This window comes from Neolamprologus multifasciatus, chromosome 9 (assembly GCF_963576455.1).
Source record: "Neolamprologus multifasciatus chromosome 9, fNeoMul1.2, whole genome shotgun sequence".
Taxonomy (NCBI): domain Eukaryota; kingdom Metazoa; phylum Chordata; class Actinopteri; order Cichliformes; family Cichlidae; genus Neolamprologus; species Neolamprologus multifasciatus.
In genome coordinates this window covers 21,152,481-21,166,477 of record NC_140447.1, presented here as the reverse complement: position 1 = coordinate 21,166,477, position 13,997 = coordinate 21,152,481, and the positions used below count along the sequence as shown (strand labels likewise).

Genomic DNA, 13,997 nt, shown 5'->3' with positions numbered 1-13,997 from the left:
GTGAGGTGTGCTCCTGTAGAGTGTGCTCCTCTTCTCTTGAAGTGCTCTGTCATGTGTGTTTTCACTCTGTATTCTGTGGCATTTGCAAAACAGCTGAAAGCAATGTAACATTTTGCATCACTATTGATATGATTTTGTGGTTTAACAGATTATGCAGAGGCTATTACAGTGTGTTTTCATTGATTTTTTTTTTATGCTGCTGTACTCAGTGGCTATTCCAAACTGAGGCTTAGAGATTTAAGTATTATATAACTACAAGCTACTACATACCCACTTTATGAAATCTGGTTATCAGTCTGCCAACTCTGCCTCTGCCAGGAAGTACGCCAGATGTTGATGGGTTGAATTTCTAGTTGATGGCAGTTCAAGTTGAACTCTCCATGAAAGGTGCATTCTTCTTGTTTTTGTTTTTTTTAAATAAAACAGCAGATAAACTGGCACCTTTTGTTAAGATGTCATAGTTTGCTTGTTTTTTCTAATGTGTGTGAGTTTGATATCTGAGTCTTTGCCAGTGCAGACGGATCAGGGCAGATTAGAATGAGAGTGACTTTGCGAGGATGAAATCAGCTACTTGGGAAAACGGGGGTGGGGCAGGGAGGAGAGAGTTGGGGACGGAGGTATGTTTACTATCAAATCTACTTTCTTTCTGTCTGTGGACATTTTTCTCTTTCTCATTCTGCAGACATACGACCTGCCAGAAACTCACACAGCCTCCTTTTACACATTTTATGATCCCTGTTGCTGCTGAAGTTCTTCTAAGTCAGGTGCAAGTGACACCATAATAGTGCAAGGAGCCCGGGGCTTATTTCTCCTTCTTATACACCATATGTTGAGCTGTCCTAAACAAGCGTTCATGTTTTACCCTGTGAATGTTTTGCATTTCTGTCCAGTATATCGTACATGTGCACATGTGCATGAATCGAGATGTGCTTATGTGTTTTCCTCCGGAGGGAAACGCTGCTCTACTTTCCCTCAACCTACCCATATGGCAAATATGTCATGCTGCTGTTTTCTACAGCCCAGCTCTCTGTCCTCACTCTGACTGAGCCTGACTTTTTCTACACAAACAGAGCTGGAAAGTTGATTACTTTAAAACACTTTAAAGTCTGCTGAACTAGTAAAGAGGCTAAGGAGAAAAGACATGCACTTAAGCATTGTCTTTGTTTAGTTTGTGTTTTTATGGCTGATGATATCAAAGGGATAGTTCACCCTAAAATGCAGTTTACATATTTTTTCATTTGGCAGTAGTGCTGTTAGCTGTTTCTATCTACGTGATTTTGGTATAAATCGTCCAGTTTTGAAAATATCTGCTCTTAAATTGGTTACCTCTCTCACATATAATTGAATTGCAGTGTCTTTCAAGAAATCAAGACACAGTTAGTTTAAAAAAAAACAACAACAATAAAAACATGGCCAGTAGGAACTATTTTTGTTCTACAGAGCTTCCCACCATCCATATCTGTAATAAGAGACTCATGTTGGTGGAAGTTTGACAGGCTATAAACATTAATTGTGTCCTACCTCAGTTGAGCTAGCTGTGGGTTTGTGTGTGTTTGTAGACAAAAGAAAGAATGTGTGATTTCTGTATTGGGCTTGTAGTTAGCAAAGGAAATCTCTTGCAAATGAAAAGTGCTTTATCTTTTGACAATTAATTAACATTTCATGGAAGTCGGCTACAAGAATTTAAGAGTTCCTGCATTTAAGTGCATAGTTTAATCTGACAGTGGTACAAAAGATGACGTCAAAACCAGACAATCATAGAAATATTAAATGGAGTTTCATCCATTTGTTTTCATGTCAGGTTACATTTTTATCCAATGCCGACATCAGAAAAAATATTAGCAATCCGAGCTCATGACAAGAAATTGAAGATAAGCTCTTTCTGGGATAGTGGCGCGGCTGCCTCTCTGTTGGTCTTCCTTGGTCTCTTGTGTTCTGAGGGGAGTCTTGATCTCCTCCATACCTGCTTCATGCCCTGGAGGACGGGGCTGTGGCTTCCCACACCCTCTAGCAGATCATTACATGAAGGAACCTTTTAAATACAAGCGCGCTCATGCTCACAGGTGTACACACGGGTGCTCACACACACAAACTACACCCTTTTTGGCTCCTACCTCAAAGCACACTGTGCGCTGTCGATCTTACGTGCTGCACAATAATATTTAATATTTAGTATTTACTGTTATATTCCCATATATCATCGTGATGTTGTTTATTATGTTGCTCTTTTTTTTCTTCTGCTTGTTTTCTCTTCTTTCTTTCTCAACAGGTGATCCAGGTGATTGATATATCTTTTTTTTGTCTGCTTATTTTGTTGGTTTTTGTTTTTTGCCCTTTATTTCCGTCCCTCTTCCCCACTGTTTTTCTTTCCCTCTTTCTTTCTCCCCTTTCTTTTCCCCAGTCAAGTCTGTCCCGTATTTAGCAAGTGAAAATAAAATAAAATAAACAATAAAAGGTGAATCAAATAGACCATTACGGCAAGGCTGGGATGGTCCATTTGGTAAAGTAAATCCATTGGGCATCTGTCTTTGCCTTTAGACAATAATTCTGATGGCAAAAGAGCCAAATGGGACAGGCAAAAAAAAAAAGAAAAAAAAGAAATTGAAGATAAGACGTTTTCTGTGTAGAAGGAAAAATGTTTAAAGTTACAACATTAATTAAGACTATTGCAAACACACCAAAGTATAAGGTCTGCTTCCTTTGTGTTATTAACTAAGTTGTCACAGAAACAGCAGTATATTACTGTGATCCTAGTCAGGGCTGGGGTTGTTTTTCATTATAGTGGAAATTGTAATATGAGTAAACATAAAGTGGTTAAAAATGATTTACAGCCTAAATCTAGCCACCAGCTGTTGCTCAAGTGCTGGATCAACAGACAGAACGATGGCCCTGCAGCCAGAAGGACAACAACTTTGCCACATGAACTAAAAGCTGGCTTTGCCTTTTTTCCCTCTCCACACCCATAATTCAACTGACAATATTGCAAAACTGCTTACACATACATCAATTTGGTATTAGTTTTATTCAAAAACTCTTGACCTGCCTGATGCAGTTGCAGCACCTCTGCAGTGCACTGATCCCAAGTATCTCCTTGTCTATGCAATAAGCCTAATGACTTTGAGGGCCACATTCATAATCAGAGGGGTGGGCAGTGTCAGGCGGATTAGGACTCCAGATGGTGCTGTTACTGCCTGACTGTCTGTCTGGCAACGAATGTACAGCTGCAGGAGGTCACATGTTTTTACTACAGCGGTAAGCTCTGCCTCTGCAGCCGAGACACACAGCATCACAGACTCCTGACTGTTACCTCTAACAGCTGATACAGTGTTTCTGGGGTTTTAAGGTACGCTTTGAGTGCAGTGGGTGTGTTTTCAGTCTGCCTTATATAGCACTGCAAAGTTTAGTGGACCATGCAACAGATGTCATGCTATCAAATTAAAGCTTAATGCCCGGTCTGGGAAAGAAAAACACTTCAGAGCTAACCATGACACCGCAGAGGTTAAACACTCCACCGTGTGTGTCCGTCCACTCATGCCCGGGTCACTGTGTGGGTTTGATCTGCCTTAGAGAGACTCTCCAGCTAGCTTCACTCCACATGAGGGATAACACTTGCTGTTGGAAGAGCTCTCAAGTATGCTCATCTCATTTCCTCTCCTAGATATCACCTCAGCAGTGACACCGGTTGCATTTAAGAGCAACTCCCCAGGAAGCACAGCAGTCAGTGTTATCCCTTTTGACTGAAGCAGAGAGGTTGGCTTTTTTTTTTTATGCCAGGCGTCAGCTGCTTGCACCCCTGGGTCATGGTACTCTGAACAAAAACCAGGGGATTTGCATAATTCATTACAGTCGCTGTGGAGCGGAGAGGCGACACAGGTGTCCCGGGCATTGTGGGAGAACGAGCATGTCTAAGAAGCCAAAGGTAAAAAGGAAAAAAAAGAAAATTACATACAACCTGTTCTTGAACCTGTTCTTGTTTCTGTGTAATCAGCAGCTTACTTCTCTCCTCAGAGCTTGTACTATTAGTTGTAGCACTGGATTGTTTTTCTCAAAGCTTTTTTTTATTGCTAGTGTTTTTTCTGTTTGTAGTGCTTGCTGCTTCCAGGTTTGTTTGTGATGACGTCGACAGTCTGCCGTACTGTATATCCTGTCTGTGAGGTCTGTTATCATGGGCCTATACTGCTGGAATTTCATGCAATATACATTAAGTGAAGCTTAGTTTTTAATCATGGGTTGTTGTGGGGCTGTGTCTTGTATAAAGCCACTGATGCGCAGAAGGCGTTGCTGCAGGTGAAAGGCAAGCTGCAGGGTCATCTTTCTCTTCACATGTGAAGAGAACTCCAGCTGGTCCAGTGAAAAAGTCAAACAGCTAAATACTTTGTGGCAGACTCTTTCTTTTATAGTGCAGAACCATTTACCCTGCGTTATTTTATATATATGGCAGTGTCACTAAAGCTTTTGTCTTGTGAGTCCTCATAATTCTTTCCCTGCTTGTGGCAGATTTTGATTGTTTTGTTTAGTTCATGAATTTTTAGAAGCAGTAAACAAAGTTGTATTGTGCTGTTAGATTATATGATTTTTTTTTTATATCATTGCAAAATGACTAAAACGTGAATGTCTTTGTAAATCTTTGACTAATCTAGATGAAAATGCTAAGAGCATTTTTTTACATTACATATTTACATTTATTGGAATTTTTCTGTCAGGTGAGAAATGATGAGACAAGGCAGCACAAATAAATATTGCAAAGGTCATGCACTTAAACGTGCACGAGTGGGAAATCACTCGTAAAACCTTTGCCCCAGATCATGTGTCGTGTGCTGTAAAACATCAGTAATGTAGTAGAATAAAACTTTTTTTTATTAACAAACAACAACAAAAAAATAAAAATTCCGCACACACATAATATATTTCTAAATGTTTAGATTGTAGTTTAGTCCACAATCTACCACAAAGTCAGGTAAATTTGCAACGCTATATGATAAATTAACATAATATTATAAAATAGACCAGTACAGATTTTATTTTAGTATTTTGGATAGCAAAAAGCAAAACATAGAGGAAGTAGGATAATGACTCCTGTGGGCTGGAGCCTTCCTCTTCCCACAGTGACTTCAAGCGACCAGATCTTCACAGTTTCTAACCATGTTTCACGTCAGTCATTTCTTCTGCTCTAAATCCTGGATTGGTTGAACGGCCAAAGCAGATTTAAATCTCCTTACTGAGTGAAGCAATCATTACAAAGTGAGTCAGGGGATCAAGTGGACATAAGCAATAACCCCTGTGGGTGTTATTATGTGGAAGGTGGATTGTCATCCCTCCAGAATAAGGATGCACTCTACATAGAGAAAGATTGAATGGCACAAGGGACAATTGCCTTACAGCAAGACGCAGGTCTGCACAAAAGTGGATGAGACTACGTTGTATACGTGTGCTGTGACAGGAAACTAAACTCATTGCGGTGTGTTCAGAGGCATGGGTCTGTAACTAACCCAAATACAGTTTTTATAATCACAACCACTCAACACTTCCCCCCAGCTCTGTGGAGCTTTTTAGTGCCTTTGTGCTCTTTTTCTTTTTTAATTCACTCTCACTGCTTTCATAGTGTGAGATTATTCCCAGTTGTTCTTCTCAGGGGGGAAAAAGGAGCAAACAACTAATGGCAGACAGTGTTAGTGATTAGATATTTTCCAGCCAACTATTATACTCATTGTATGAAATATACTAGTTGTAAAAAGGTCAACTAGTCTAAAGGATAGAAAACACTTTACATTCAAACTTTAAACATTGGCCAAACAAATATTTTGTGTGTATTTTGTATGAAATCATTAATCACATCCCTTATTAATCAAATCATGTTTCAAATGTTGCTGAAATGTGCAGCACATGACGACAGGTGTAACATTGCAAAGATTTGTTTGCAGAACTTAGCTAATCTTAGCAGTGCTGGCAGCAGTAGTCCTGGTTTCTTCCAGGCTAATTTCCACACCATGGTGCAGAATGTGGTTCCACCTGGCTTCATTTGTTTGGTTATTCCAGTTTATTCAGTCAGAGCCCACATGGCACAGCTGTCTGCCAGGGCTGCAGCGCCGATTAGTGGCAGGTGGCACTGTAACATCTTTTGAACTGGTAATTGTCATGTAGATGAATAAAAGAAGCTGTTGCTGTTAGCGTTTTTGGGGCCAAATAGCAAGGGCAGGAATGAATCGCACACATTCCTCTTAGTGACTAGCTGACGTGCTCAGTGGAGTCTTTCTCTCAGGAGCTGGTAGACAAAAACTGAACTACAAAACAAAGCTGTCTTATTACACACATGGTACAGAAAAAACTTCAAATGAATGATTGTTTTGCTCCTTATCTAGTAAATATATATTTAACGGCAGCTCCATGTCAGGATTGTTTCAATTATCTCTCTTTGGCCAAAAGTTTAATGTAAGTCAAGAAATCAATATAAGTCAGTGTCTTAAGTGAGCTTGTATGTGAACTGAATTACCATCTGTCAGGCCATACATTTAACTGATTAAAAATGACTGGGCCCAGGCTCAGTGCCAGAACCGTTTGGAGTGATGAAAGTGTTTCTCTGTCTTTGTCCATCTTGTGCCATCAGTGGATCATACAACTACTGCATTTGATACTTATGAAAATGTGTTTGCACACACAGTGTGAGTGCATCATCCTCTTCTTGTGTGTTCCTGACCTACACGTGACTTTTACAGAGCAGTACCGATTTGATGACTGAAGAGTTTTTCCTATGAGTCCATGTGGAACAGCCGATGCGTTGATGTGTTCAGCGAGCGTGAAGTGAGTCAGTTTAGCACCACACACTGCACTGCAGCCGCCAGAAGTTGTACATTGTTGTTGAGTACAGTAATAAATGCCAGCGCTTCGGACTTCATCAAGTGTTTGCTTCCCTTAGCTGTTCACAAACTCTGAGCTCATGATCTTCATTCCCTTTGGCGTGCTTGACAAGCTTCCTTTGTCTCCACGGACTAAACACATCTTGGGACGGGTAAGATGGAGTCAACTTTTCAGTAAAGGCTTTGCGATTTCTTTGCTTTCTTTCTTTGGAAATTTCCTGTTCTGTTTTATGATTATTATTTTTTTAAGAACAGATGAGAAGTGTAAGTGGTGTGGGCGCAGGTTCAATGCTATTCTTAGGTTTGGTACACATGCTAGCAGGATGCCCTTTGGTGATGTGGGGGAAGCAGCAGTCGAACTGTCGAGATGCTCCGAGAGGCAACAGGAAGCAGAACAGCTGTGGCTTCTGTCTCTCTTTCTCATCAGTCTCTTTTTCTTTCTCCATTATTTTTCTCCGTGTATCTCTCTCTCGTTCCCCCTCCTCTTCGTTCTCTCACCATCTGTAATTAGAGATGGTCCCTGGGCTCAAGTGGCCCAGCATGTACTGTAGCTAGGTAACATCAGTCAGATGTTGGCTGCAGGCCCTGTGGGTTTTATTAGACGCGAATCACAGTCACGGGATGGATTCTCCAGCTTCATCTGGAAATTTTGCATCGGGATGCTATTCCACCTTAATCCTTTATACTCTTTTTTATCTGGTGTAAACAGTAACTTTTGTTTTGTTATTTTGTTATTAAAAGTATCAGTACTTTATATTTTCTCAAAAACCTGTCTTTCAGTTTGATAAAAATAAGCCAAAACTTTCAAATCTGTGCTTTATTACAATAGATTTGTAAATGTCTTCATCCATGTTATTTATAAATGTAAAGCTATAGCAAGCAGAAATTATCTATGCCACTTTACGCCCAAAGATCTTTTGCTGTTCAGTTATTAAGATGTCATAGCTTGTTTACAGAAACCAAACTGACAATACTGTAATTTCTTGATAAGGATTAATTTGTAGGTATTCTATGAAACATTAAGAGGTTACCACTTGCATGTATTAAATTAAAGAAATTAACCCAAAAAAAGATATAATATCAAAAAATGATATAATGATATAATGTAATTAGTGAATTTTAGGAGTACAGGGGGTAGACAGCAAGTAGTTGCTCCCTCTTTTTAAGATTATGTGTTTAAACTAAGACCCAGGTTGCCTGTAGTTTGCTTGAAAGACACCAACTTGTCTGCAAACACTTGCAAACTGCTCTCAGAGCAGTAGATAAACTGTGAAAAGTGTGACACAAAGAAGAAGCAGAAGTTTGCCTTCAAAGTAAAAGTTGCAGATTTTGAAACGTGTTGTCTGCAATGATGAAGCACAAGTTTTACTAGCCCTAGGCTACTATTGTAACGAGTGTTTGCAGACAAGTCAAGTTTATTTCTATAGCACATTTAAGAACAACAGCTTTGGACAAAGAGCTGCACATCTAATATAATCAAATAACATAAAAAATAGGACAAAATGACGGTTTCCGAAAAGAATCATAAAATGAGAAAGTCAAAGTATTCACATCTCATTCTTATTGCAGTTTTCAAGCAGCTTAAAGTGTCTAATGTTGCCGAGTTCCTGATGAAGAAATAGGTTGTTCCAGAGTTTTGGAGCAGCACAGATATCTTCTGTGCTTTAAACTAGATTTAAAGATCATTTGCTCAGCAGACCTCAGTGATCTAGGGGGGAATGCGCAAACTTAAAAGATCAGAGGTGTAAAATTGTGCCAACCTCTGGAATGCATTCAAGGCATTAAATAAACTCAATTCAAGAACTGATTGGCAGTCAGTGCAGGGACGCTAATATAGGTGATATGTAGTCTTGCTTGCGTATGCCAGTTATGAAGTGTGCCGCAGCATTTAGGACCAGCTGCGGTTGGCTAAGCAGCTGAAACTGAATAAAAACTATTACAGTAGTCAAGTCGAGGCCTAAGTTGATCCGATTCTGGCTCCAGCTTTATATTTTTTATACAGACACAGGACTGATATCAAGCTTTTCATCTAACTTGGGACAAAAAAGTTATAAACACATTGATTTTATTTCTGTCTAACAAATCAGCTAAAAAAACAAAACAAATCTATAACTTTATAAAAATGTGTTTATTTACTTTATGTGAAAATATCTAATCAAAGATTTGGCAAAATAGTGAGTTTTTTACTTATAGGTACATTACTGTAGTTCCACACGAGTACTGAATTTGGATCCAAAACCTTTAAAATTCAAGCATTTGACTACATGTGAATTTATGCAATAACTGCTGATTGTCTCAAGACGTTGCAGGATCATCTGAGTACAGTAAATATGTTCTTGTGAAAGTAGGGTAAGAAAATCAAATTAAATTAAATGCTAGATTTTTTGTACAGGGATTTTTTATAGACAAAAGAATTCATTTAGCAGTTCTTGAAAGCCTCTTGGAGAGTTTCATTTATATAATAGCATTCTTGGCAGGGCAGTCACCCTTAGGAGGGGCCTGTCTGACATTTCCTCAGTGATCTAATTGTAGTGTATTTTAGCCCATTAGTGGTCTATTTAAGTTTGCTAAACATAATTTGTATGCCTTGTTATGATCGCACTTTTGACAGAAAACAAAACACTGTTCATGTTGTTAGTGATTGTCTCCATCTCTGGCAATACGCCTCGGTCATAATCAATCAATTATCGTCAGTGTCTGCTATTGCTTTGTCTCTTGTTTATGATGTCTTCAGTGTTATGATGTTGTATTGATATAAGGCGGATTAACTCATGAACCTGAGTGCTTCATCACTTGCAAGTGCACGCGGCAGTGCTGAGAGGTTGTGTTTTGCGTTATTTACTTTGAGAGTGGTAGCGAGTGTGAAGTCACACTAGCATGAAAACTGTCCACTCCTGGTTTGGTGGTCCGGTGCCTCGAAAGGCTATCCTGTTACTGAGTGTACACAGGTGTGATCCGTTCGCTTAACCCAATACATCGAACTGCTCTCATCTGACTTGCTTGAATTGCAAAACTGAATCTTCGTCTCTTCTCTTCCTCTGAAGATGCTTGGAGCAGAGGGGGTCTGATCTAAAAATAGTGAGATGTAAAGACTGCGCTTAGTAATGAATTATGCATAATCACTAAGCTACAGTAAATTTTCTAATGGCTTCCTAGAAGTTTTTTTCAAGTGGTTACATCCCATCATCTTCAATGTAGTTCTTAAATCACAAAGTCTGTTAGCACCCAGATGATACTGTAGGTATGATAGATGAGGGACAAGCTAAAGAAGCAGGGTTACTTTAGGGTTTGAGGAGTATTACGGGTTGACAGGTGTGTAGTGATATTATATAGCACTCTCACCAACATGATGAATGCTCAAAATAACATTTTTGATAATGGCAATCGCCATTTTTAAAAACTTGAAGAAGAGGCACTAAGCCTCCACTGGTAAACAAATGGTGTCCCAGTATATAAAATGGTTTCTCCTCTTCATTACCAATCTGGATATATAGTATATTTGGCCTTCTACCATATTTAAAGCTTGGAACGCTTTTAATGTCTTGGTTTCAGGTAGTAGAGCTTGTTGTCCATTAATCAAAAGGTCGATGGTTCGATCTCCATCACCTTCATGTGCTAAAGAGTCCTGGCAACTATTTCCATCTTTGTGTGCTGAAATTGAAGCACCAAACTGAGGTCTTTTGCAGTCAGTGAAGTGCACGATTTTGCTTAATTAGGCTTTTATGAAGCATAGCCTTTTTTATTTTTTAAAAAGGCTTTAATCTCAAGCTTGAAAGCAAATGCACCTCCCCAAATTAAATAATCAGACACATAACCCCCGTTGAAACCACTTTTTGTTTGTACACTTCTGCAACAGTGTCAGTCTAAATATCCAGCTGGGCACATTGGAAGGAAATTCCCATGAGCTGCTCAATGTTAAAGGAAACACGTTTAAATTAAATGTTCTTCATTCAGACTCAATTTTAAATCAGCACCTCTGCAAAAGAGCAGCACAAGGTCAAATAAAACAGATGGTTTTGAATATTAATATACGCGAAAGATCGCAGCTTCATCAAATCAGGTCAGCCTCCACAAGGTGACTCTTTTTTTAACTATGAAAGGAAACAGCTGTTGGTATCGTCTTTTTTTTTTTTTCAAAAGTGAATGAAATGGGATGTTATATTGGTTCCTCTCCCGTGGTCCAATTACTGTATGCTGGTTTTGTAAGCTATCCTTATTGGCCTTTATGTACTTGTCAGTGTGAGGGCCTGCTGACGTCATTGTGTGCATGTATACTGATCAATAAGCCAAAGGCAATGCCGGCACTCATTTCTGTGGCAGAAGCAGAAGACATTGATCTGTCAAATCCCGAGCTGATAATCATAGTGATGCCTGCTGGCAGTGAAGAATGCTATTATGTTGTGCTATATTTACTTTATAGCAAAATAAAGCAACTAATCTGAACTGTAACTTTATTAATTTGACATCGATTACACATTTAAATAAACTTCAATGGCCTAAGCGTAAAATCTTGGCAGGGTTGGCTGGAGCCTCATCGCTCGATAAACACGCTGTCATTTTTATGCATTACTTTAATTTAGTAGAATATTAAAAATCTCTTTTTATTTAGAGTTTGCAGAATATACCCTGATTATTGTGAATTCTTGGCAGTATGTAGCAGATTTTACATGCAGAAGTCACTTTAGGTACACGTTCAGAGACACGGTATCACACTTTCTGATCAAATGTCATCACGCTCAGCATGTTAAGGTTTTTGCCCCTAGCATTTAGCTTAATTAGTCTGCCTTTCACCTTCTCACCTTGACCTCATGTTGCCATCAACAGGGTTTGGGTTAGATCTGAAAATATTAATGTGCAAAGGTTTGAGATACTCTAGATTCGTATCTGTCATATTGTACCACCAGGAAGGCTTCTGCTCTGCTTCTAATTCATCATGCATGACAGTAACTCCAAACATACAGCCACACAGAAACATTGGGGAAGAACAGGAAGTCCTGCAACTGTGTAAAATGTGGGCCAAAGGTTTTAAAGATCTTACAGATTGTACACAAGTGAAGCAAAAAGAACCGGTGCTACTTTGAAGGCAAGAAAGCCTCAGAGATCAAAGAAAATATCAAAACCAACCATCAAAATATGAATGAAGCCTGTCTGTACATAGAGACGCTATCCTGCCCTTGATGAGGACATGTTGTTCACATTTAATGAAGGACTAGGAGCTTAAAAACAAGGTGACTGGACTGGACTAACAGAGAGTGCACATTTCCACACAGTCAGAAAAATAGAATAAATGTTTTATTTTACATATAACCTTTTTCCCTGAAGGATACATTTTAATGTAATCCCCCTCATATCACAAACATTTAAATTTGCCACTATTTTTCCAGTAAACTGTAACAATTAATTATTTTTGAATTCTGTTACTCTAATTTTGGAAAAGCTTTGGAAAACACTGGTCAAGACTATTAGAAAATGTACTTTGTAACGTACTTTTATTACCTAAGGGACAAAAATCTTTGTCAAGGGGCCAGAAAAATGTACAAACATCTGTTTAGTAAGGCAACATAGTCAATACAAAAATAGTATAAAAACCAATCATACTTACATGCTTAGTAACCCTCCCATGATACACATACTGATTCATGAAGAATGACACAATTGAAAGAGTCAAGACGCATGTTTTAAATGATTTTATATTACACAACAGTGGAGTTCAGCTCCAAATAAAAGAAATAGAGCTTAAAACCACTGTTGCAGTGACATGAGGATGACTATACCACGGTGTGTCACGTGCCGAGCAAACACCCTGAATGATAATCCTCAGAAAGGGGTTAACCCTGATCAAACCAAATATTCACAATATAATCTAGGATTTAGGCTGGGCTGCCCAAAAAAACATTTTCTCTCCATCAAAAAGGGAAAAAAATACAAATCTGGCTTTACCAGAATGTCATATGAAGCTCAGAGCTTGTATAATCATCCAGGTTGGACATTAAATGGCACAACTGCTTACTCACTTCTCATCTGTGCTTTTCAGTTTGTATTTTTCCACTGACTGTGCTGCATTCCGGTGTTGTTGCTCCCCTTTTTATAACCAGAAAATTAAGATTAGTTAAAGATATTAGTTATTAAGATTAGTTATTAAGATATTTTGCAAACTTATGACTAAGCTTTTAAGTCACGTGTTGATTAATGTTTTACCACTATTAGATTACTGAACATCTCAGCCTGTTTACGATCTGACGTAACAGCAATGTGATGAAAAAGCACACATCACAGCTTCGTCACTGGCTCTGATCATAAAGAGATGGATCTGAGTTTCTTTAGAGTAACCACTGCAGTTTTAAATGCCAGTTTACATGGCTATAATGTCAGACATGTAAGAGTTTGTTTTTTTTTACCTTACTTTTGTGTCATTAAAAGACCAAACGGAAAATTTCAATGGCTTTTTTCCCACTGGTGATGAAAGCAAATATAGCATTCTGTCGATGTCGCGAAGGTAATCGCTTCCTGACGTTTTCTAAGCAACATGTGTTTAGACTGAAGTTCAAGCCCTTTAAGCCTTTGTCTCTACCGAGTGTAACCTCTTGAAGGCGAAGTGGAACACATGTAAACTTCCCAGATCACACACTCACACACAGACATAAAAAGCTTCTGCAGCTGCTTTTGGTGCTTTCTGGAATTTTCAGGCCGGCCCTTTCAGTCGGAGATCTTACTTCCTAACTAGCTGTATGTGTGTGTGTGTGCGTTTGAGACAGAGAGTGTGTGTGTGGGAGGGGAGAGGGGCACGGGGGCTTGTTTTTGGGGCTGGAGGACGGCCGCAGTGCTCCAAAGGAGTGCTCTCGCAGCGTGGGAACGACGCTTGTCTTTTCTCTGCCTCTCAGGGACTAAAGTAGGCCAAAGAAGGACTGAGAGGAGCTAACTTTCTCCTCCAGATCCAACTTTCGCTGCTTAGGCTACAGAAGCAAAGCTCTGGAGCCAAGACGAGGGGATTTGTAGGAGTGAAGCAGTCAGGCTGGTAGGAGTTCCTGTACTCCGTGAGAAGATGGGCAGCAGCTGAGGAGATTTTCTCCCAGCCCGGCTGAACAGCAATAGCAGTCAACTGGGCAGAAATGTATCACTCTGGCAGTGAGGAGTCAGATCTGG

At 39.3% G+C, this 13,997-nt stretch overlaps 1 protein-coding gene across 8 annotated transcripts in view; it reads left to right on the top strand.

The window, feature by feature from the left end:
* The window catches only part of cacnb2a (calcium channel, voltage-dependent, beta 2a), a 70,688-nt gene that overhangs the window by 20,933 nt on the left and 35,758 nt on the right, over positions 1–13,997 (top strand). For 2 of the 8 annotated variants that reach the window (XM_085173415.1, XM_085173412.1), the window contains exon 1: positions 7,013–13,996. The exons of 4 other annotated variants lie outside the window; for them this stretch is intronic. In XM_085173415.1, coding sequence (XP_085029541.1) covers positions 13,964–13,996 — 33 coding nt within the window. In that variant the 5' untranslated portion in view covers positions 7,013–13,963. 2 more of the 8 variants (XM_085173413.1, XM_085173406.1) reach the window with 2 other exon arrangements.